This window comes from Syngnathus leptorhynchus, chromosome 7, assembly GCF_054491065.1.
Source record: "Syngnathus leptorhynchus isolate UIUO chromosome 7, UIUO_Slep, whole genome shotgun sequence".
Taxonomy (NCBI): Eukaryota; Metazoa; Chordata; class Actinopteri; order Syngnathiformes; family Syngnathidae; genus Syngnathus; species Syngnathus leptorhynchus.
This window is the reverse complement of record NC_141201.1, coordinates 1,710,418-1,736,153: the sequence shown is the minus strand read 5'-3', so window position 1 is coordinate 1,736,153 and position 25,736 is coordinate 1,710,418. Positions and strand designations below refer to the sequence as shown.

The following is a 25,736-nucleotide window of genomic DNA, read 5'->3' as shown; positions in this document are numbered from 1 at the left end:
CTGCGAGTCATCAGAACGTCTTTGTCTGTCTTGTAATTTTTTTCATTCACTAACTTTCCAGAGAGGGAAAATAAAAATAAGCAAAAATATCTGCTTCAAATCAAAATGGCTGCTTTTCCTTTCATTTTCTGACATCTGTCCTCATGAGTTTTTAGAGAGGGCTAAATGTTAGCCCTATTTAATATTAACCAGTTTAACATGTGTTGAGGGCTAATTTATTCCAACTTTCCAGGAGGTGCTGCTAAGTGAGTGTCTAGCAATGAGCATAAAATCGTCTTCATTAAACCGATGCGTGGGTTTCGCCTACAAGTAGTCAAAATACTCCAGGTGATATTAGCCTGAGCGTGCAGGAATAACTTAAGCACAGAGAACAAATTCACGGCTAAACTGCTCAGCTGGGAATTTCAACCATTCATTTATTCCTCATCATGACTGGAGTCTCACCCCGAAGCAGATTCCGGGCTTGGGCCAGGCAGGGGTTGAACTTAATTCATCATTCATTCTCTCTCTCTCGATTGTATTAGCGCGCGGAGGACCGGCGCTGTCGCTAGCACTCAGTTTTAGCGCTTTCATGTCATGTTTTATTCAGGCCCGCCCGTCCAAATGCGACCTTATAAGCAAAACTCTAGGCAGGCCCGTTTTGAACTCTAGCGTGGAAACAATTCAAATACTTTTAGTGGAAAGGAAGTTTTGAAAGTGCAAATTAACGCTAGGAAACTAGCTAGCCCGAGCGGAATATAAACTTTGTTTTGCTAACAAAAGACAATGAAGGGAAGAGAGTTTCATTTCAAAACGTTTTTGTAAAAAAAATGTTAGATTTTACTTTTTGTCAGACTAATGATTCGCCAACTGGCGCAATATAGTGCCACTTACTGTCGAGGAGGACTTAAGCCACGTTAGCAACAAACACTGTCTGCTAATGACAGAAGTTGATCTGCACTGTGTTTATTTATGGAGTACAAGTGTGGCTTGAGTGTGAGGCAGCCACATTACACAACCTTTACCAAATTTATTCCACAAACTGCGGCATGGAAACACAAAGAAGGCAATTCAAATATTTTTTTGACTGAATAAAAGTGGTTTTGAAAGCCCGGATATTACTGCGGGGCAAGTCGTGGCAGACAAAACGGAATCTAAACTTTCCATTTCACGCAGCGTTCTGGGAGAGATTTGACAGCAGCGCCGCCGCCGACAACGAGCCCCGAACGCTCAAAGACAAGTCGGAGCGAGCGAGGAAGCGAGCGCTTCCATTAGCTCCCGCCGGCAGCGCCTGCGAGAGAGAGAGAGAGAGCGCGCCGCCGCGGTTTAATCTCCCGTCAGCTCGCCTTCAAGCAATTCTCCCGGGGACGCTGCTGCCCATCCATCACGAAAGGAGATACCCCCCAGAGGAGGGCGGAATCACAGCAATTAGTAGTCACACTCAAACTATCAAGCCTTACAATCCCCGTGCGATTTCGCCGTCGGCGTGGGGGACAAATTGCCACAAACGAGCAAATAACAAGCGATACCCAAATGACGCTAGCCTGAGCGCGGACCTCCGCCAAGGCAAGACCATCTTCATTCAGTTCATCGCCAAAATGAAAACACACGACATCGTACATTTGCATGAATTTTCAAGGAGTCACTTCTGTGTGGCTGAGGAAATTCCAAAATTGACCTGGACTCTCTCCAAGTCCCATTTCGGTTAAGCAGTTCTCAGTTGATCTTAAATCGCTGCATCAGCAAATGAACAAGTACATGCCTCCTCTAGCAAGGAAAGAAAAGAAAGAGTTATTTTGGAATGTTAAGCAAAGTGGGGAAATCAAGCCCTGGATCAGCTAAATCAAAAGAGCAGAGTCATACCACCACCACCAGGGCTCCACAGTCCTCATGCACCATTCACTGGGAAACGAAAGGAAATGGCGGGAAAGTCCACCAAATCGAAGGAGTCCCATCACAACAATGTGAAAGAGCTTTGTTATTGTTGGTTAATTTCCAGCAAAAAAAACAAACCGGGGCTTACCTCCACCTAGGCTCGACATTTGTGATGCATCATTTCCTGGGAAATTGAGAAAAATTCAGCAATGTCTCATGGCTTCTCATTCAAATATTATCTTTCAAGTGTGAAATTCCAGAATCTGAAGTTTGGGCGGGCGATTGCTAAGCACCTCCAAATCCCCAAAACTGAATGCTCTGAGAAAATTAAGAAAGTTTGGCAAAATTCAAATCAATAAAAAAATAGGCCACATTTTCCATTTATGCCATTAAAGATCATGATCACGTCCACATTTTTAGCAAGATGGCACAATTAGTCCTTCATTCAAGGATCCAAACAACAGTTTGACTGCTCAACAAACAACGATGCATACCTCCACAAAGGCCCAATTATGCTTCGGAATAACACTCTGGGGAATGATGTCGCCTAGCAAACAAGTTCCCCCTTTCTCAACGCTTTGTCAAAGTAATTTGGATCACCAGCAAACCAACAAATGGCTGAGGTCAAAAATGTGCAACGTCAGCATGCTAATTAAAGACACATGTGCATTCCCCCCCCCCCCCCCCCCGGCACTTTCCTGCCAGAGTCATCATCAAACATCCAGCGCAAGACCTTCCAGTGCCCCCGCCGGCCTCCGACCCGCCCGACCGCACTCGGCTTCGGTCCGAAATCCACGGCCGGACACCTAAACAATGGAGCCGTCGCGTGGCTCGACTTAAAGGGCCAGCCGCGCGGAAACACGCTCTGGCGGCCAAAGCGGCCGACTCGCGCCAAGGACGTCCGGGATGTGATTTCTACTCGCCCTACGTCTTGGTTAATAACTCGCCGCTTCCCGCTAAATAAAAGAGACATCAGAGCCGTACCTCCGCCGGCCACCACCTGGCGGAGGATTCCAATTAAATCGAAAGTCTGGACTCGCGGCCTGCCAAAGACAGCAGGCGCTCGTATTACCCGCGCGCGCCGATCATCGTTTTGGCGAGCCTTCGCTGTTTCGGAATCTGGCGTGTGGGTTTATCGGGCAACGTTCCCGCTGACGGCGCGGGGCGTCCCGCTGCAAGACCGGGACACGCCCACTCCGGTGAGGACCGACTTGGGAACAGGCTGTATATCAATTAGGACTTAAAAAAGAGGCTGGGCATTTACAGCGACGCCCTTTAACCCCCCGGGGGCCATTGAGAGCAAATTCTTGTTGCTACGTGTCTGACAGACAATGATTCAGGCAGCAGGTTTTTTCCATTAACTCCCAGTTCAAAACAAAACTGTGGAATAAACCAATGTGATGGTTTCATTTGGTCTGAACAATTAACAGACTGAATCGGTATCTGCATGTTCACACATCTCCACTTCCCACTGCTCAGGTCTTCAAATATTTTTTTTAACGGGATGCATCCATATTTTGGGGGCCTCAATTGATTACAATTGAGTTGAAATCCGATTTTTGAAGCATTACGATCTCATTTGGATGCCACGTTAATTTTCCCAACTGTGACAAAACATCAGAACGGTGTTGCGTGCGTGTAAACGCATCCTTAGGAGAATCTCATTTGGCACCCGATTTCTTCCTTTCACTTTCCCCGAAACGCCTCAAGTACAATTTTGGAGACATTTTCCACACACAGCCTTGATTGAACTACTTCACATGCCCCCCCCAACACACACACACACACACACACACACACACACACACACACACACACACACACACACACACACACACACACACACACACACACACACACACACACACACACACACATAAGGGAATGGGACTAATCCTGATCTTCTCCACAAGCAAAGGGATCATCTCGCTGTAAATCACACGGAGCTCTTTGTGATCAAAGTATCCAATCGCTGTTAAAACACACCAGCGAGCAAGGTCGACATCTTTCTTGTTTTTTCACCTTGGAACAGGAGGAGGAGCCTGAGGGCCTTTTTTTAGGGGGAGAAAAATGGGGAATATGGCACATTTTCCATGAGGAGCACCACTGACCACAGACATTTATTGAGTTTAAATTGCCTTTGACAGGCTTTAATGTGCACAAGCACATACAGCCAGTAGTCAGTGGCTGGAATATATTCCGAGACGCAACATTCCCACTGCAACAGGGTCGAATCCACAAAGCGGAATAAAGGATTTGGACAAGAGAGGATGAAGGGAGGGGGAGTCATTACATTAAGGAGATTCATCCCATTACAACTGGAGAGCAGAGGATGCTTTTATTCCAACCACCCCCACTCCCCCCCCCCCCCACACTCAAATCTAAATTAGCCTAACTTTGCAGTACCTCGCTCACAACGACATCTGCCGATCATCCGCGTAATTACACTTTTTTTTATTAACGCCAAATAACTGCTCTGCAGCAAACACACTCCAAATTGCAAATGTAAAATTATGCGGATTGGCCTGGGCATTTATGCATTGAATGACTAAAAAAAAAAAAGCCCGGGACATTTTATTTTAAATAAACAAATGGCTAAAAGTCAGTTTTCTTTTGTTTTTAATGGGGATTACCTTGTACGTGCAGCACCAAGAGGAGCACGCAAATCCCCGCACACAGCTGCGCCATGGCACCTCAGCTCTCCCGGGGGGTCTTCTGCGTTAGAACCGTGCACAAAGAGCGAGCATGCAACTTGCGCAAATCCCACTTGTGGGGGCAACAAAAAAAAAACAGAGAGAGAAAGTGGGGGGTCCCCCTGGACTGAACTGGACCTGCTACCTCCAAAGCCAGAAAAAGAAAACTAGAGGATCATCTACAAGTCAGGAGGGTTCCACGCTTGACTTCCACGGCGGTTTCGAGTTGAGCCTCAAGCGCGCCGCTCTGGCTCCATCCAAGTCTCTGGATCGATGGCCGAAGGGGAAGTTTCCAAACACTTCGGCGTCCCGATTCCCCTTTGCTGGGTCAAGTTCCCCGCGGTGGTGCTGGGAGAATGGCGGGGAAAAGATCCGCAATGTTCTTCCGGAAAGAAAGTCGGGTTCTCGATTTCCGATTGACACCGTGGAGCTCCACGCAAGTGACGGCCGTGTGCTTACGCTGCTTCCCTAACAGTCGACTACTGGCCGGCTGAGTGAGCGAACGAGTGAGTGAGTGAGCGAGCGAGCTAGCGAGTGAGCGTCCCCTCCTCCTCGCGCTACCTTCCACTGGGGCCCTGACGTCACGGGAGGGGGAGGAGTCGGGAAGCTGGAAGGATGAGATGCGACTCGGCCCGCCAAAATCCGCGTCCACGCGAGCGCGCACCAGCGCTTCCAATTATAGTTATGTACTTTTACATTTGATATACAGTACTGTATTACAAAATATTTGCGTGTGAATGAAAACGATTATTCAAATCACTTGTACGGAAGTACATTAGTTCCCTAAGCGCTATTTATTTCTATCCCAATATTCCCCTATTGAAATTCAACTGTTCCATAACCCACAAAAACTTTTTTTTCCTTCCTTGTAAACTTTGCCATTTGCTTTCATGTTCGAAGCAGCATGTGCATTCAAACTCTGGCGAGTTTTAATATTAGATAAACTCACACAATCAACCAAGCAATTCATATCTGAAAATAGTCCCCGGCTCCCCACATAGGATACAAATATTCCCCCAAGTAGCCAGAGGCAGTAAAATCAGGGCAATTCTTATTGGATCCTTTAGGAGTGTAGCCTACAGTTATATACATGCATAAGCACTTTAATAATACCCACACCCACTGTTGTACCATTTCGATGTTCACACTTTTTGCAACACCACTGGGAAGCATTACGCAACTGCACAATGACCGTGAAAGTGGCGCCACCAGTTTAAATGACCAAAATAAAATGGCCAGATTGGTTTGGTAGCTCATTACAGTTGCCAAGTTTTGTTGTCTCAAATGCCGCATGGCTGTCTTCGAAACACCCACCGGGGAAGCATTCCACTATCCGGCCATGTGTGCATATTGTAAAGTTTCTGTGTCGCTCGCTGTAAAAGCACAACAATCGGGAGGAACAAGTGAGAGAGTTCACGTTATACGCCAATTGTTGCTGGAACGCAAGCACAGCACGCCGGGGAAGCATAAAATCACTTGGCTATTCCCCCCAAAATATAAATGAGGCGGTAAGGTTTGATTTTATAAATGAATTAATGCAGAGCTCATAAATCGGGTTTTTTTTTTGAAGCCGCAAATAAAATAAAAGATAAATGCAAGCTAGAGTTCATTTCCAACTAGAGATGTTCAAGAACAAATTCCACAATAGATTGGAGTCAATGGTATCGCAAGGCAGCAATGGATTGTGAGGATCAAAAGTAAAAAGTTGTCGGAAAAATACTCAAACCTGAAAAAGCGACAGTATTTCTTCTCACCGATTTTTGTGGCATATATTACATGTAGTGTGTATTTTATTTTTTTTCAACTCAGCCTGTCTGGCATTTTAGTAAAGAGTTTCCACTTCAAGACTAAACTAAACATTGACTTGGCAGCATCGCAGCTTCACTTTGAAGTGAGTGTGCAGAGTTTGAAGCGGCGTCACACATTTGTCGGCGTCACTTTACGTTAAGATGCCTTGCGATGTTTGCACGCTGTCGACGTTGAATTCCAAAAGGAACACGATGTAGCCTAATTAGCTGAATATCTTTGGAAGCCCTTTGATGGAGGTACTTGTGTGTGTTTTTTAAGCGAGACTATTTGCTTTGTTTGAAGGTTTTATAATGGCTCAAATTGAAACCTGGAATGAACTTAATAAGAGTGATGGAGGAACATTTCACGGAGAGGATCTGTTGGGGTTTTCCGCGCACGTTTCCAAGCCAAGTTGTAACAAAATCACGGCTGATCCAAGCAATTCTGACGCCCACTTTTTGTATTTTCACTCTAAATTATGAGCTGCGACATGTGCCACTGCATGACAATGACACGTGTTGGACGGGTGCTTTAGAGAGATCAAATGTCCCCGAAATCAAGTTGCCAAAAATTCTTTTATTTGAAATAATTGCTCCCTACCAGCACTTGAATCCAAACTGCCGTTAGCTACTAGCATTAGCTTACGAATGTTAGCTATAGTGGGTACTTTTTTAAATGATTAAAACCCAAACTTGACAACACTTTCTACCATTAAAGCACCCTGCAGTGCCACATTTACAAATACGTAAAGCTCGAATGTAAATGAACGCAATGCACAAAAACAAGAAGCTCCGAATGGATTGGTGTCGGGATGCGGCGGGAAGGATGCGAGAGCTATTCTCGACTCCCGCCCCGAGGCGAGTCGTTTTATTTCGATTATCCGAAAGAAGCCCATCAATAAAAATATTTGCATGAAGACACTCGGCACTGTATGCCTTCCATTTATGTCCTGTGATTTAGTAAGCCTCAGCATGCATTTATCACTAAGGCCCGGCTCACAAGGACACTTTATAGATGGCCGTGTTTGCCAATTATAGCCTGCAAAATTAAAAAAAATAATAAACTAAAGCATCCTTTAGAGTTGTTTCCGTGAATAGTTTTATATGAATAATGTCTAAAAGCACACAGATTGCTTTTAGCAGTCACTTCATGGGCACTCTTCTTGGTAGGGAGTTGTCAAGTTAATCAATCATTCAAATCTAATCAATAGCTTTCGTGTGAAGATGTCAGTAAAAGCACAGCAGGCGGCGGGCGGCATTAATGAACTTGTCATTTGAATGTCGCAGAAAAAAATAACGCACAAAAAACTCAATGGTCCATTACGACTTGTTTCAAAAAGGATTGCTGGGACTATTTTGTAAAAACAGATTAAAAAATCTCTTATGACAACACAATGACAGACAATTGCTTGAACTTGGCGGCATCGGAGCTTGCAAAAACACATTAATTATTTTCATCCCACACTTGATCCGTTCTGTAATTTTAACTTTTACCATTTTTGATTGCGCCTTGTGTGTGTCCAAAACACATTAAAGGTGAAAGTTTGTCTAATACATTACACAGCTTTGATTATGCCTTGGGAATTCACAAATGAGCTCCCACCACATTTGAGCTCTGTCCTTCATATTTATTCCGAATCACATTTCCAAGAAACTGCTGAGTGAGTCCATTCGCTGCTGCTGTGCAAATTTTCAGCAGGGGTTGTGTCTTAGAGATAAGCCAAAAGTTGGTCTCTTCTCTTTCGACAGAAGCCGCCTCGCTGGCTGGCTGATCTTATTCAGTCTGTATCGAAGCATGTATCAAAGTGGATTAATTAGCCGAGGTTCACTGTCACAGCCAAAATCCGGATTAGCTATTAGCGCGTAGCGTAGCTCAAGGACGGTTTGCGAGTTGCCGCTGGTAAAGAGCGTCACTCATTTCTGTGATGTGTCGTTCTATTCAAATCTTGGAGTCATGTCATCGCAGAATGAAATCGCTGTCGGAATTACAGCGCGAGTTTGACATTTAAACCCTTTAGATTTTAATAAGCACCATCCCCTTTTTGTGCAAATTTTCATCTGAAGTTTACAGTAAATCCCGCTACTCTTGAGGAATCTCAAAAATCTTTCTGTTGCCCATATTACGACTTCTACATTCAAATATTTCACAGATAAAACTAGTTCCAAAACATTACAATTTCAAACTCATATTTGGGGCAGCAGTGATTATGCCCCATGAATACTGCCTAGCAACAAGTCTTCATTCACGTCACATGACCAAAAAGAAGAATATAGACTATATGTTAGATGTAAAAACACTACTGAATATTCACTCATCCAAATAACTAAAATCCAAATGAAAGCGGCACATTTGAGCGGGCCAAGGTGATACGCGACGGGCGGGTGGGCCGAATGCAGCCAGCAATGGGCGGGTGATATCTGCAGATCTTTAATTTCTGTCTCGGGCTTCAAAGAACTGCCGAGAGAAAATGAGAGCGCTGCCGAGTGACCGGTGGGCTATCGGCAAATGGGTGGGCAGTGACACCGGGCTCATCAGCAGAACCGTCGCGAGGCGAAATGATTCTGTCTGAACGATTCTCGCTGTGGGCAACAGAAGCCTCCACCTTATTTCATGTTGAGGTTCAAGCGTCGGAAAAATACATCTCACAGTATGAACGCATTTATCATCCCTGATAAAAACTGTACCGTGAAACATGTACATTTTTTTTTTTTCATATTGCCTGACATGAATGTCAAAAAGTTTCTTTTAAGCTCTTGGTGGAACGAGCAAATCAAAAGAAAGGGTGAAACGATTCAATTTCCTTACATTTGTTACCATTTGAAACATTTCGCTCCACTTCCAGCAGGTTCAGGGATTCGAACTATTGAAAAAAATAAAAATAAAAACAAGATTTTTTTTTTTTTAAACCATGGGCTCTTGCTCTCGGACCTGCCTCACTTAAGACCAAGCAACTGCAGTCAAAAGCATCTACGTTCTTCGATCCATTTCAAGGCCATCAAGATAGTAAACAACTTGAGTCTTACGTAAGAAAGTAGATGACCTCCTAAAATGTGTCTCTTTTTGCCGCTGTTATCGTCGCTTCCCTCGTCGGCCTCATCTGTGTAAACCAGCACATATTTCTTACATTTAACCTCCCCGACTTGACCCGACTTCGTAATGGATGACACCAAAAAAAGCACCTTCTGGTGAAGGTGAGCAAATTTATAAATATTTTGAATTTCATTCATCTTCCTGCTTGTACCCGGGCTACACTGCAACAAACAACTTTTTGTTTGGGCTAAACCAATAACGTAAGTCGGTCCAACATTTAAATATAAATAGATTTTTACGGCCACAATGTTAGTTAAGGTCTTGAAAAATAAACACAACTTTTCATTGTCAAGTCTCAGTGACTGGAGTTGATTTTTACCCGAGTTCACATCTCTGGTACACACATTTTTTTTTTTTTTCGCGATACAAAGGCTGTTTTCAATTAGCCATTTAGCCAACGCAACCCACGCAGACGTCAAGCGGAGGTGCGGTAATGGCGCTGCTAATGTGCGACACGCCGATTGAGAGCTCAGCTGGCAGTACGACGGCCTCGGTGCAGTCTGCTCCGACCGATAAGGTGCAATCTGATTCAAGGAGATCAAGCGCGCCGGAGGAATATAAGTCGTCGAACAGCAAATAAATCCCAACCAAGATGAATAAATACACACACTCAATTGGGCGGGAGGGAGGACGAAGAAAAAAATAAATAAATCTGTGACAGTCCAGAGCCCAACTGATCCATCCAATGAAAGTCAGGTTATCACCACTCACCTTGCTGGTAACAAGCTGTCTCATCAAGTTGACAAAAAAAAAAGTTATTTCCACCACAGGAAGCACCGTTTGAGAATTTAAAGATAGCGGGAGGGGAATAAATAAAACGGCAATGGTTGATGCTGGCAGTGGGGAGGATCTGCAAGTGCAGATAAGGCACCGCTAGCCAAATTGATTACATCCTGTTTTCTTCAGCCTGTGAATTTATGGCCAAGGAGGAGGATGGATTTTCGTCTCCTTGCATCACTGATGCTTGTCTAAAAGTTGAACGGCCACTTAGGAACAACGCGAGGTGTCGAGGGCCTCCGTGATGGCTGCCTTTGGGATTATGTATTGGAACGTGAAAGGGTTCCATTTGTGTGAAAGTTTCGATTTGTCATTTCGTTTTTGTTGAGAGGAGCTTCCTGAGATGCAACATCACGTTTAACGGCAGTCAATTTCAAAATGGTAGATTTAAAAAAGTATATATATTTTTCCCCCTAGTTCTATATATTTTTTTTCTAGTTATATATGTATTTTTTTTCTAGGTCATTTATATATATTTTCTAGTTCATTTCTCAAAATTGAAATTTTTCATAGAATTGTTCAAACCAGAAATAACCAATTTAACATTGTTTCGATTGGCATAAAATAACCCATTTAGAATCTTTCATTGCATAAATAGAACATTTCTTGTCTATGCATTTACTAGGATGAATTAAGATTCAATGAATGGAATTAAAATAAAAAAAAACGCTTGCAGATGTATATCATTCCGTGCCATTTTTTCTTCACAACGTGACCTAGCGAAAGGTGAGCTTTTGATACCACACTTGTATTGTAGCCATTGTGAATGACTTTTCTTTCTTTTTTTTCTGAGGCTTAACGTGTGTGAGCAGCAGCTGTCTGGCGCTTTCGCCAACACCGGAGCTTCGCTATCTTTTTGGCCGTGAGAGCTGATAAAACGACTTCAGCCTCCTCGAAGAAAGGAGGGGGGGGGGGAAGAAACAAACAAAAAAACTTCTTTAATCAGGCGGACGCGCTCGGCGAGCGGCGAATGCGGGAATTGAATTGAAGAAAAGTTGAGGTCAGATAATGAGACTTACATCTGTAAGACACAATACCCGCATCCAGCTGAAGGAGGGAGAAAAGCTCATTATCCTTATCGCTCGTCAGGAAGGCCCGATATCGATATTATGCATGTTTTCGGAAATTAGTTTAATTCTTCTTTTTCCCGCGCTTAGCGTCGTCCGTGTCCATTTTCACGCTTGGCGCTCAGAAATGCATGAGGCCACTCTTTCAATTTGTGGCCCCGACGTTATCGACCAGCTTTATTTCGGTCTGTCTTTTCATTCATTTTGGAGAAAAGCTGACAGTTAATTGAACAGATGAATGATAATCGTAAACGTGGCCAGCTAGCGCACCCCCACCCAGCTTCCCCCAGGAGAGCCTCCTCTCCCTCTGCTGTCAGTTTTTTCTTATTTTCTAATATCCTCTGAAGCAACAGAATAAATAAAATAGGAAAGCTGCCGCGGAGGAATATTTTTGCGAGCCATGAAGGCGACACGCAATGTGCAGTAACGTGTGCTAATAAGCATTTAGGCTAATGTAGCATTTTGTAGATTTTTCATAACTGTTGGTCTTTAGCCACAAAGTTAACGAGTTAAACAGTCAATCCATTAGTCAATTTACTTCCTGGATTAAGCGGACTAAAAAGCGAAAGAAATAAAACATTAAAAGAATCCTTGCGATGAAACGAGTTGAATGTTTAAGAGACGCCAGGCGGGCGGGATGAGCGGTTAATTATAAAGTACACGACGCCCGTCGCTTGCGGCCTGACATTTTGCCTGTCTTCTAAAATGAAGCCGATGCAATGCGCTGCCTGTCTGTCTGTCGCTCTCCTTTCAGACAAGGCGGAGGGCGACAGCTGCGCCACGTTTGATTTTGAAAGCGGAGAAATTCGGGTTGATTTCGGGTTGCTCCTCTCGTTTACGTCAAGTTCCTACGGCGGACTTGGAAACGAGAAAACATGTAAAGGTATAAGCATTCTCGACAATAAACGGGGCCTGTCCCATGCTGCACAAAAAAAAAATAATAAAATGAAAATGTGGGCCTCAAACCATGACTATACAAAATTATCTCCCAATAGTACAGAAACATTTGACAAGGCAAAATCCCTGAAAACAAGTAGCTTGCCTCAAAACACACCCACTAATTCTTTTTTTTTTTTTTTTACTTAATTAATTCTTTTCAGAAGGCTATTTACACTTTGGGTATATATATTTTTACATGAACCTTGTATATTAGCTTTTTATATTGAATCTGTTTTTAGTCATAAATGCTTGAAGCGAGTGAAACGCTCTTGCACAAAAAGTGCCTGGCAGACAATGAACAAGCAGATTTGAGTTATGTAATCTCAGTCAGATTTGTACTTTCTTTGCAGGCTGCTGCGAGTCTTATTTATTTATTACTTCCACAAAGCAGCAGCAGCAGCAGACCTTGATGCTTCGGGTTTATTAGGTTGCACGCACACGCAACACACACACTTCCAGCTACCAGTCGATCATGCATATGTAACGTCTCACCTACATTTTGTATGAGCAGCACTACGGCAACGTCGGGGTCGTTAAGATAACTTGCAAATGGAAGGTTAGGATTTCAAGGCCGGTGTAGTTTACAGGTTACAAATTCATAAATCGGGATTTAAGACTGGGTTTGAAAGTGTTTGAAAAGAAGGTTTGGCTTTCAAGTCAGAGGCAGATTTTTTTTTTTTGCATGAAATTTTTAAGTTCATGTCAGGGTTAGGGTTGGAAATTAGCGATTGAAGCCACGGTTAGTATTTGGCGGCGGCATGGCCTCTCCTCTCTTCCGAGCGTTACATAAGAGACGTCAAGGCGGGCCGGGCTGACGTGCCGTTGATGCGACAGGCAACTCTGAACACTCCACTTGGATGGCCTCTGATTTCCGTTCATTCATGTTTCAAAAGCTCCCATGCAACATCTGAGACAAAGACCAGTTTTAAGATTTTGAGTCCGTTATTTTATTAACTCAGGTAACCCAATTAAGAACTGATTGGGTTCCCAATAAGCCAAATTCTGTTACTGGTGAGAGAGGAAAAATATATATATTTTTTTTAAAAATCGGGCATACGCTAGCTGATTCAGGGCACTCGTCGGAAGTGGACCCGAATGCCGAAGGGGCTTGCCAGAAGATGGCGGGCAGCATTGCTGCTTCTGTGCCGATCATGTCATCATTCGCCTCAAGCGAGGTCGTGATGTCACCCGTGTGACGAGCCACCATGTTGGATGTTTTTGGAGGGGAGGGGAGGGAAGGGGGGGGGGGGGCTGGGTTGAAGCATCCTTGTCGTCATAGCGATGGAAAGTAGTTTTGAGTGCTATGCGACAATGTCACCAATATTAATAATTCAAATTAAAGTCCCAAACCGGGAGTCTGTTTCATTTCTTTCACAGGGTTTGTTTGTGTGAAGAACAAGATGGCGCCCAGTGTCAAATGCTGTGTGTGTGTGTGTGTGTGTGTGTGTGTGTGTGTGTGTGTGTGTGTGTGTGTGTGTGTGTGTGTGTCCAAGAAAACCGCCAAATTTTCTGCTCTAATTCACTCCTTTAAATTAGGCAAGAGGCATAAAATATGAACAAGGCTGAGATATTTTGGAGAGGTCATGTGACATGCAGGGGGAAGGGAGGTGTGGGAAATAAATCTGTCAAAGCACAGTGGCCACACATGACCAGGAACATGCGTACTGGTCATACATGTGCATATGATCTTGGTCACATCTAAACCCAGGCTGTTTGAAATGTTGGATTCAAGCCACGGTTTGAGGTTTTCAGATAAGATTGAGGTTTGAAGTTGGGAATTTAGACAAGGTGACTCTCTACCAACAACCCAGGCTAACCTCAATAAGCGCATTCTGTAGCGACCTGCTAATGTTTATGAGGTGTTTTTTTGGTGTGTTTTTTTCTGCAATTCATTTCCCTCAAGGCGGCTTTTGTGGCAGAGAGGCCGGTGAGCTACGCGGGAGATCTATTACTCTGTGGCGACGCAGCGGCGACAGGCTAAGACCCGTCGGTGTGATTTATTCCAAATCCCCCTCACCCGCCTCGGACCCGGCGTCTTGTCAATCCCGCCGGCATCACCTCGGGGTCGCGTCAGCGCGCCGGCACGGAAAAATCCCAGACAGTTGTTTAGAAAAATCTTCTACTTTGATGCCGTCGAAGATTAGCCAGTAAATTGGAGCTGATGTATTTTTCTTTTTTTACAGCCAACGATGAAATGTGAAGAGAGGCCGACGTAGCGCGAATGCCGCACGGCTTTATCGGTCAACAATTTGAATCCAAGGGTTTGGCGTTGTGCTAATGCTAATGGCGTGCATCCATTTCGTGTGTGTTCATATCATGTGTGCTCATATCCTGTTTGCGGAGGCTGCTGAAGTGTCGCATCTTCATGTGAGGGAAGTGCGGACATTAAATCTCGACCCCTCCTCCCACCCCCTCCCACCATAGTGTATTCCCGGTGGGAAGCATTCATCCCAGTAAGGTTTATTCATGAGGACAGGCGAGCGTCCCGCACTTTATAAATAGAACGGCTGCAAGCAAAGAGAATCTGGGCTCGTCGTTGCCGATAGCGCCCACGCCGGTCGTGCATATTTGTTGATGACTTCCGCCCACCGCCGCTAATGGGAAACAGCAGCCTACTGCTTGCGTTGATAAGCGACAGCCAAATTTGTGATTGACGCGTCCTGCTCAGCCATTTTCTTCTATTACGGCGCCACCTTGACTTGCGCGTCTCATCGGTGCTGTGAACGCGTTTGTAACTCAAAATGATCAAATGAAAGACATTTTGTTTCTTGTAATTCGACAATTTTACGATTATCCACGTCCGGCCTTAACCTCCCTTCATATGTATATTTTACCTTTTGTCCATAAAATGTCAAAGATTAAATTGTAAATGTTCGTTCTATTCACCGTCGCACCTTTGATGGTCACCGTGTTAGCCTTTAAGCGATAAAAGCCGTTTTTAATGGTCTTTTTCTTGCAAAGCATCCAAATGTGCTATCGGATCGCCATTGAAAGGCGTCTTTGTGCCTCATTGGGTGATTCCAGCTGGCGATATGGAGTCGCGCTGATTGCGGCTACAGAAAGCCAAGGTGATTATCCTGATGGACTCCATTGCTAAATGTAGCCTTTAATTATGTGCACCTGGGAAAGGGTTGATTAAAATGGATAGTCGATTGCTTTCTTACATAGGTTTGGATGCAAACTTAACAGCAGAAATCACGAAAAAGACTTCGCTTTTAGACTATCGCTCTTCTATTTCTTTTATGCGATTTTTTTTCTACAAAATTCCGTAGAACTTCCTATGAATACGTCAACATAATATTTAATAAAAACACAAATAACATTCTTGAAATATTTTGTTCAATAAAAAAGCAAAATAACAGTTTTTTTTTTTAAATGACTTTAAAAAAAAGTTTTTTTTCGGAACGGATTATTGGGATTTCCATTCATTTCAATGGGGAATGACGTTTTCTGCTCCAGCACAGCATATGAACTAAACGGACACAAGCCTCCAAAACACATTAGAAGCATCAGCTTTGCAGCCCGCGCTCGAGCCTTCTCCTCCCTCGACGCCGTTTGTGTTTTTTCCGCCCGAGATAAATAACAGCCAAAAGACATTAGCCAGCTCTCCTATTGCCGGCACTGGAGAGGAAGCGCTGCCCCCCCCCAGGCCATGTCACCATACGTTAGAGTCATCCGCAAATAGGTACCGAGGATAGGGGGTGAACACGTCAGGCCGGCTTAGGTCAGGAGGAAGATGGCCTTTGCGAGAGAGAATAAAAAGCAGCCCAAGTGCCTCCCGATATGGTTTCCGTACTACACCTTCATCTCCACATTTCTGCTGCTTAATGTGGCTGACTTGCATTTACTCGCCATTCGTGTGGGTTAGGGTTTGTAAAAGTAGTAAGTGGACGCCTTCCCAACGCCTTCAAATATACGAGCCTTCAGGCACCGGAAGACCTTTATAGGGCAAGCAAACCATATTTGGTTATGTTAAAATGGAACACTTGCAGCCAACAAAGAAAGGAAGGTGTATAGGTCCATTGTAGGTCAATCAATCAATCAATCAATAATATTAAATGCACCTAGAGTACAGAAAGCTCAAAATTATATGTATATTTTTTGTCAGTTTAGCTCAGGATTTTCCCAAATATATAAATATATACTGTATATATCGATTTTTTGTCATCTGTTCTGTCTAAATATGTTGCTCCACCATTTGTGTTCAAATGGTCAGTCACTTGTAGTTGTAACATGCAATTCTCTGTTTAGTTTGATAAATTTAATAATTCATAAATCATCGTCCATCATAACAAGTCGACTTAGAGTGAAGCCAAATCGTTTTTGTCCATTATTACTAACAACTAAATGTGTCTAAATATGTCCACTGGCTACTTTGCTTCAGCTCATCATTGAGCAACACACCAAAGTAGTTTCATCTCTTTTCTAATATCAATCACACGGCCCCCTGTTAACAAAATGTGACGGAGGAGGCGAAGCCAACGGCAAAACTGACTCTTTATGCTATTCCATGAAATCATAATTCATGCAAACCGTCGGCCGATCATCAGCCATCCGTCTTTTATAGCGCCGCTTTCCTCTGCGCAGGTTGACAGCAGCGGTAAAACACTCGGCCAGCTTTTTATATTTACCTTGTTAGCGCATAGAAAGGGCCAACAAAGGAGTCAAGTGATGGAATATGGCTTTCTATTTCACCTCGCATATTCTTAATGGGAGGCCAAGCATTAGCTTTATTGCTAATGAGATAAAAGCAACGTTTTACTCAAGTGGTGTTTTTCATTCTCGGACTGCTCTGGTGTATTTATTCGCCTCTTGCCAGGCTTGAACGCCATCATTGGTAAAAAATAAATAAATAAATGCCCGGGTCAAGGAATTTGATTGGCTGGTGGGAGGAGTAACAATGATGATGGGCTGTATATTATAAATATTATATGACATATAGTTGAAACATGATTTCTAAATATTGAATTGCTTTTTATCTTGAATAAAAAGCTCCCCAAAAATAAATACAATTAAAATAAAAATGAAAACAGAAAATATCAATTTAAAATAAAATTTGATCTATGACTTTTCTGAAAACATTTTTTCTTTTTAAAAAAAAAAATCTGCAACGTTCTCAAAATTTCCAATATTGCAATTTTGTTTTATTGGAATCATTTCCACAAAGGGATAGTGAGTGGGAGTTGTCTCATTGCTTCATCATATGCGTCCTGCTGGCTTCATTAGAGCTGTAACACGTGGGATGACAATCATCTCATCCGACACGCACGGAACAACAGGATAGCCTAGCTCGCGGAACATGAAAAATGTCACGCCGCGTGTCACATGACTAATCAATGGTGATGCTTGATGGCCACCGGCGACCGCAGACCAATCAAACTAAAACAAGGTGGAGAGCTTTAATCGGGTATCACAATTTTGTCACATGTGATAGCTTGATATGACAAGAGGATCACAAGACCTATGATCTTTTTTTTTTTTTTTTTTTTTTATAAACATGCGCTTTCCGTACCGCCAGACGCTTTCATTTACTCTTAGTTAGCTTGTTGACTGAATAACAAGCGACCTAATTAGTATCCATGCCATTAGCAAGTTTAGCCAGCTAGCTAACAAAGCTAGTTCGTGGCATCAGAGCATTTCCAAAGTAAATAGAGAGCTAGCTACCCCCACAGGAACATATTTTCCCCTCAATATTGCTGTCCAATGATAAAATACAGTATGTCCTTGCCCCAAGCGTTGTTCCAACTGTTCTAAATCAAAACCGAAGTGGTTTATAGGAACTAAACAACCTGAACCGCTAGCAGTCATTTGCTGCTGTCGAGCGCCCCGAGCAATTTGTAGCCACTGCCTGGTGATGACCGTTATTACCGTGACACCTTAAACGGAGGGCAAAGAAAATCTAAATTACACCACAAGCGACCATGTCCGGGGTGCAGTTTCTCACACTGACAAAAAAATATATATTTCCGAACTTTCTTACCGTGTTAACTGTCCATAATACAGTTCATCTCCTTTCAATGTTTTCAGTCAGTAAACTTGATTCATTTTCCTTTTGCAAACAGGCAAAAGATTCAATAAGACTGCGCTATAGCTTGAAAGCAACAACGAGACATATCATCAATCATCAAAGTCTATCAATTTCAATCGTATTGATGTAGATTGTTCCCAGCACAGCCGACAGAGCCCCCGAAAGGTGCGACGGCCTGCTGAAAAGAAACCAGGGAAATGCCGACTTCACTTTGTCTACTGTAATCTTCTCTGGGGAAAAGTTATTCCAGGAGAAAGTAATCCTGCCGAACCTGGACGGGCGCCCCCTCGCCGCCCCGACAGCACAGATGCTCCGGCAGGCTGCGACTGGTCATAGAGTGTCAATCACAATCAGCCTCAGAGTGCCAAAGTGCATTCATCCAGAGAATGCCAGATTCCACTGTAATCACTTTTTTCTTATTCCATCTCCTCGTCTTCATCCTCATCCTCCGGCTTTCACGGATTCGGAGGACAGGCTGTCGCTAAGTTTGACCTTGGGGTCTGACTGACAGCCCTCGTGACAAACATTGGCAACGGTGAGCGCCAATCGAATTCTGTTGATGAAAACGTCTATACGTCGCTCTCGCCTGTTGGCGTCCGGCAATTTCCGCACAAATTAAATTCTCAACAATATCAGAGCCACCAGGTGAAGCTGTCCCTGTTTTCTGTTTTTTGCCAAACGCTCTGTATGATGCAGTCTTTGTTATGAAAGTCAAAGAGGAGTCGGACAAGCTAGGAGTACGTGTGCATTAGTTAAACTTGGGTTGTCCTCTGCAACCTGTTAATTTCCTTGTAAAAAAACAAAACAAAAAACAATTGTGTCTATTTTCGAAATAAACGAGGAGAACGGGAAGTCATTTTAGCATTTCTGGTGCATAAATGGCCGCCGTAAACAGACGGTAGATGACCTTACGGGAAGCACATAAAAATGAACTCTTAAAAAGGGCCACATCATATTAACGCATTCTCGTTTTTTGGCCGTACCTCCAGGAAAACAAAAAGAATGACCTTCCACCGAACAGAGTCAAGTTTCAGCAAACAAAAGTTCCCATCTGCATGCAATCTAAAAATTCAGTCTCATTTGCATAATTACAATTTGGAGCTGAGAGAGAATCCTCTCCTCATGTTTTAAAAGTTAGATGAGGCGGGGGGGGGGGGGGGGGGCTCACTCGTGAGGACCCCCCCCCTCCCTTTTGATACCCAGCACACCTTAAGCGTCCGCATACAAGCGCTGCATAATGTAACACTCCTTATCTGCAAACTAGCGCGTGCGTGATCCCGGATAATGGCGGCATTTGATGACAGCGCAGTTGGAAGATAACGCACGTGCGGGGATTCAGCTTGTTGTCGCGTAAATCAGACAACGACATGGGCGGAAAATGCCATTTGTAATCCGACGGCCGCGGTGTAATTCAGATTATTCCTTGTACAAGGCCGGCATTAATCACGGGGAGTACGCGTTTGAAATGGATGAGGGGAAAACAAAAGGCGGCTCTTTTCCCATCCAATAGGCAAGATCACGTAATAGTGAATAAAACATAAGCGAATGAATCAATCTGTGTGTGTTTAGCTGATAACATAAAGATAGTGCTAAGGAGACACTGCAAAAACAAAAAAAGAAAATCATGAAGTATGGAGTGCCATTAAATCTGCCTAGCGAGAGACGAGCTAGCAAGTTTATGAATTAAATCTTTATCTGATTCCTGCAAAAAAAAAGTTACAAGTGTAAATCTGCCTAGCAACAGGTGATATTTACAATCCAGTGAACTCGGTGACTTCATAAATCCTTCTTGCTTTGTTTCTTAACGGATTTTTGATGCTAATAAGCTGCAAAAGTTCTAACAAATATTTTGTTGTACGCGCCGAGATGACCTCATGTTTGGCAACTGAACTGCAATTTAAGAAAGTAAGTCTCTGGAATTGCTTGGAAGTATCTTTCTCATTCCGTTCTGTCGCCGCTATCGCAACAATTGTCACAGTCTGGGTGTTGCGTCGTAATAATCCTCTTTGACAAAGAGGAAATTTACTTTATGCTCCTCCGACTACTTTTCCAGGAATGCAGCGGAAAGTGCTTCCCTTCCTTTGCCGCAAACGCAGTCAGCGTGATCAAAACCCAAAAGCCTACGTTGGCATGTTTGGGAAATCGTCGGATCATTTTCTGTTATCCGTTCAAATGTTTGTTTTGGCCACTTGGATTGTCTGCATTTTGGTAAATGGAAAAAAAATGACAAAAGCAGTAAGAGATTTTTCAACAATACAAAGCCTTCTTCCAACCACCCTACATTTACATAAGAACTAAAAATGAACTCAGTTTACGATATTGGAGCGAGAACTCGCTAAGTACGCATTCCACTTATTTTTTTATTTTTTTTTTCAATTTAAGCTTCGTATAAGCCTCCACACGGCAATCCAGCTCAAGGACATCCGCGACCAGATCTGTTTTCTGGACGTCTTTCCGGCATCCCGCCATTCATCATCTCAGAAGCCATCTCCAGTTCCAATACGGTGGCGCTGCTTCGCCCCGCCGGGCCACAGGCGGTGATTTACAACCCGTGCCGTCGGCCTGTCACCGCGTCGCCATGTTTGCAATTCGGCGATGGAGTGCGCTAACGGGAGATGTGCCGCCGATGCGCTTGACGGCCTAAAAGTGCGCCGATTAACACGCGGGCCAGCGCAAGCGACTCGCTTGCATGATTGAAGCAATTGTTGCTCGTCGGCCGTGGCGAGTCAGCGAGATGTTTTATCACTTACGCGGGCGGGCGGGATAATGCTCACTTTTAACACCGTTGTAGTTCTACCGGTGCGCACCAATGACTGTCTTGACATCCGAGGTGACAAACAGCGTGCGTAGAAATATTTTGTCCTCATGTAGCTCACCTAACTAATAGGACATCTTTTGTTGGAAGTATCAATCAATTGGATCGCTTTTTTTTTTCTGGAACGCAAAAAGCCGTAATGGATTTCAAGCCACCTGTGCCCGCAGGAAAAGTGTTTTTTTTTTTTTCGAAATATTTCCCCTCGCCACCATTTCAACTTGGCCATTGTTTGACAGCCACATATTTGTTTAATAGCCTCTTCAGTCAGGAAGCATTTGGCCGATTCCAACCACCCCAGGCCAACGCAAAATGAATGTTTGTCTTTTTAATGAACAGAAGCACTTTTGCAGTTTGAAAATGTTTCACGCACACTCGTGTTTGGACGGCATTACTGTTTTTTTAATAGCTGGTGTTGATGATGTGGACCAGCTGGCCTCAGGGCTCATTTCGTTTGTTTTTGTTTTGTCCAACGCTTAAAAAAAAGACGTGATGGCGCCCCCCCCAAAATCGATGTAAATCAATGTCGCGACTCGACAAACACAGTTGACCCGTAACTGTCAAACGTTTTTACATTTTTAATCTCGTCACGCCAGCAGCCATCCATTTTACCGCGCTGACACCTGTGAATAAAACAAAACATTTTGGGCTGCTGACAAAGAAACAAGAGCATCAGCATCCTTGGGGGAATTCTGACGAGCCGCCGCGTATCAAGCTAATTTTTATTTCCATAAAGCCAAAACGCAAAACAGGAAATCGTTTCCCGAAGCATCAAAAATGCACAATGTCCTATAAATCACACGGCGTTAATAGTAGACCTGGAATAAAATATTCTTCTTCCCAATTAAGGTGCCGCCGGCTTTTAAACTGAAATGATCTTTGCGTGCTTGTGAGCGAGAATCATCTCGTCTCGTCGAGGGAATACGGGGCATCAGCAAAAAGCCACAATAACGCTTTTGAGAGGTGGTGAAGAAATGGGAATAAAACTTGTCAAACTTCACACATCAGCGAGAAAGTGTTTAAGTGCGTCGTCTGAAACAGGCAATTACATTTTTAGAGCGCGGCATGGCAACAAGGGCTTTGAATTTACGTCTGACTATTTGGTTCTACTTAAATATTTTATTTTAATTATATTAGACATATTTTGTACGATCTAAATTGTTTTAACGCACACACAAAATAAATTCCTGCCGTTGGCCACACTATTAGGTACACCTGCTAACTTGCTTCACACAACTGAAGTCTTACCACACATTTTGCAAATCAAAAAGTTGCCAGCACGATCAATAAAAGTGATTAGGACAAAGTTTAAACCGAGCATAAATCATTTGTATTTTTTTTTTTTTATATATATTTTACAAAATATGTACTTGTAAATCCAAACAAATTTCACAACAGGTCCCAGCTTGTAAATGACTTGTTAATTAAAAAAATGACAATACAAGCAGATCAATACGCAATTACACACCCTGAGAAAGAATTGCACAGCAATTGTCTGTTGCCCGCTCAATCATTTTTGTCCAATTTTGTGGACCCTTGCTGGTTAACCAGCTCATTCTTTGTCATTGTGGAAATGGGCAACGGCTCCGACAATTACGCGTCAACTGCGCCAATGTTGTTCCGTCACAATGCCATCAAGGAATGAGGAAAACAAAGCATCTGCTCGCCAATTAAAAGACTGTTTTTGTCTTGGTTGCACACACGAAAAAAAATACAAATTCAAAGTAGCTCAGAGGACAACGAGATATTCATTTGCAGGTTCTTTCAAGAGACGCAGCAGGTGGCGCGCTCGGAAGCCGAGTCAGATAACTTTCTCGGCTTGATTTGCGAAATACGGAACCAAGACTGATAAGGTTGGGTACACGCCAAGACAATTTTGCCCCTTCCCGAACTAAGGACATCAAATGCCAGACGGCCTTGTCCTAAAAGATTATTCTCTTTGGTGTGAGGTGTGTTTGTCTCGATAATTGGCTTCAAAACAGGTCTGGGATGACAATGTTGAACATTTACAAGCCAAGTCTTAATTGACTTGGTGGACTGTGTGACATGAAAGGAATGCAACCATCCAAAGTGACCATGACTGATTAACAGGAGATAAAACAAAATATGTCCTACCTTTGATGCTGTTTTGTTTGGTCCAAATGTCGGTTCCTTGGTCGGAAGAATATTTCAAACCAAGTCTTTACTTGATGTCGTTTCCATTTTATGTTTCCTCTTCAAAAACATCCAAGAGTCTCTGTTCATGTTTTTGAGTACACAAGAATTCTGCGTCATAGGAACGTCATTCTGTGGGACAGAATCTATGAAAAACAATAAAAAAGACCAGAACTTAATATTTTTTGGTCATGTTTTCCTTCTCGTTCGGTTTTCATTTCCACCTGCTTTCCTGAGCCCGGTTCTTGTGTCCACCAATCAACTTTCTCCAGCCACCATCCACAGTGACCATGACTGATTAACAGGAGATAAAACAAAATATGTCCTACCTTTGATGCTGTTTTGTTTGGTCCAAATGTCGGTTCCTTGGTCGGAAGAATATTTCAAACCAAGTCTTTACTTGATGTCGTTTCCATTTTATATGTTTCCTCTTCAAAAACATCCAAGAGTCTCTGTTCATGTTTTTGAGTATACAAGAATTCTGCGTCATAGGAACGTCATTCTGTGGGACAGAATCTATGAAAAACAATAAAAAAGACCAGAACCTAATATTTTTTGGTCATGTTTTCCTTCTCATTCGGTTTTCATTTCCACCTGCTTTCCCGAGCCCGGTTCTTGTGTCCACCAATCAGCTTTCTCCAGCCACTTGTGTCTTGTCCAGGTGTGCCACATTGTCTCCTTGGCGTGCTTTTGTTGGTTCATTCTTGCTGTCGTGTGTTGCTCTTCTAAGTCGTGTGAATTAAGTCATGCTCCTTAATGTTTTCATTTTTTTGTATTTTGATTTTTTGGGGTAATATGCTGATATAGTGATTTTTTTTGCACGTTTTTTGCTTCAAAAAAAATTCTGCACTCCTGTATTGTCACTCAGACACATCAAAAAACTACCTAAAGGTATGTGCTATATATTGGATCAGAGATGGACAACGGGTGGAGTCAAAAACAAAACAAAAGTTAAACATAATAAAATCTGAAAAACACTGATAAATATTCAATGTTCGATTTCCACACAAACAAGAGGAAAAATACAGTCGAAAAAAATTACACAGATGCAAATACACTGAGAACAACTGCAGGTGTATTAGGTGTATTGTCACCAACCACCACTAGATGGCAGCCATGACAGTTTACTTCCAATGGGTCTTGCCATGCTTTGAATGTCATAAAGAAACATTCCCGGAGTTAGAATGTCTCATAAATTGTGTTTTCATCAAATACTTCAGCCTCCGGATGAAATGTGCCACAGACCGTGACGATATGCGTCTTTTGCTTGACACAGTCTCGTAGCCAAACAACCTCATCATAATAAATATCATGTCCCGAAGTCAATCCAGCATCGCGAGGAATTTAAATGGTAATGAGACCGACCGGGTCGCAGTTTTTACACAATTAATCCCTGTACAAATTAATCTTGTTGACAGCATTTAAAAAAAATAATAACGTCAGACAGCTATCATCTGATTTGCATGATTACCACGTGAACTTTTTTTTACCTCTGTGTCATGAACTTATCCTTTTCTTTTTTGTTTCCAGGCTTACTTTGTGAAGTGGAATAGTTTGGAAAGACCGGGTCCAGCCAGTAAGATCGGCCTTACTTCTGGCGGGTGAGAAACGCGGCCATCTTGACATATGAGATGACATTGTAGCACGCTAATTATGGTATAATTTCATGCTGTCTTCACTTATTATAGATACAAGGTTGTCCAATTAAATGGACGACATCTAGGTCAGGGATGCTCACACTTTTTCGGCTCGCGAACTACTTTTAAAATGACCAAGGCACAAAGATCTAGTGTAATTACCTGAGTTTGGTTGTTTGATGACTTGCACTGAATCAGCCGGGGACGCATAATTGACATAAACGACATTGTGAAGAAGAAAAAAAAAAAAGTCCAACTCACATTCCGTATGAAAGTGATACGTTTTTGGCTTCTTACTTGGTCGAGCAACCCCACTCATTTTTGATGGTCATAAACTTTCTTTTGTTTAAAAGAAAAAAAGCGAGTACTTACAATTCGTGCGTTGATGTGTAGTGCGTTGATTAGCTTGTTAGCTTTGGCGCCGGGTTTGTGTTTGCGCGGCCAAACTGCTGGGTGAAGGGGTGTGGTCACTGTCTATTGCGCATGTGCGATTCACTGGAATTGCATTCTGACAGGCTTATCTGTATGTCAATCAAGCGATGGGATGGATTCTAGCCAATAGAATTTTATTTATTTATTTATTTATTTATTTATTTATTTATTTATTTATTATACGATCGAGATTGACGTAATGAGCACCCCTAAAAACCTAAAAGAATTAAAAAACTTTTTTTTAAAAAAGTAGCTCTGCTGTACTTTTTCTTTTTCAGAAGTACACAAAGAAAAACCCTCAAAGGCACATTTTTGGTTATGTGAAACTTTTGGCTTATAAAAGGACGATATTAAACCGCCTGTTGGGTTTGTTTCTCAGGAACAGCAATAATGTCCCCGGGTCGATCTGAACCGTTACAATAAAAGTGCTATAAATGGGGAGACATTATTAACTCCATTACCGCT

At 42.9% G+C, this 25,736-nt stretch overlaps 1 protein-coding gene across 14 annotated transcripts in view; it reads right to left on the bottom strand.

Annotated features, from left to right (window-relative positions):
- nectin1b (nectin cell adhesion molecule 1b) overlaps positions 1-25,306 on the bottom strand; it is an 80,222-nt gene extending 54,916 nt beyond the window's left edge. Inside the window, exons 1-5 of one of the 14 annotated variants that reach the window (XM_085915719.1) lie at positions 25,212-25,306; positions 25,002-25,028; positions 23,532-23,927; positions 23,164-23,348; positions 2,003-2,038 (exon numbers count right to left, since the gene is read on the bottom strand). In XM_085915719.1, coding sequence (XP_085771845.1) covers positions 2,003-2,021 — 19 coding nt within the window. In that variant the 5' untranslated portion in view covers positions 2,022-2,038; positions 23,164-23,348; positions 23,532-23,927; positions 25,002-25,028; positions 25,212-25,306. The other 13 variants (XM_085915718.1, XM_085915717.1, XM_085915715.1 and 10 more) reach the window with 13 other exon arrangements.
- Positions 25,307-25,736: the final 430 nt, after the last annotated feature.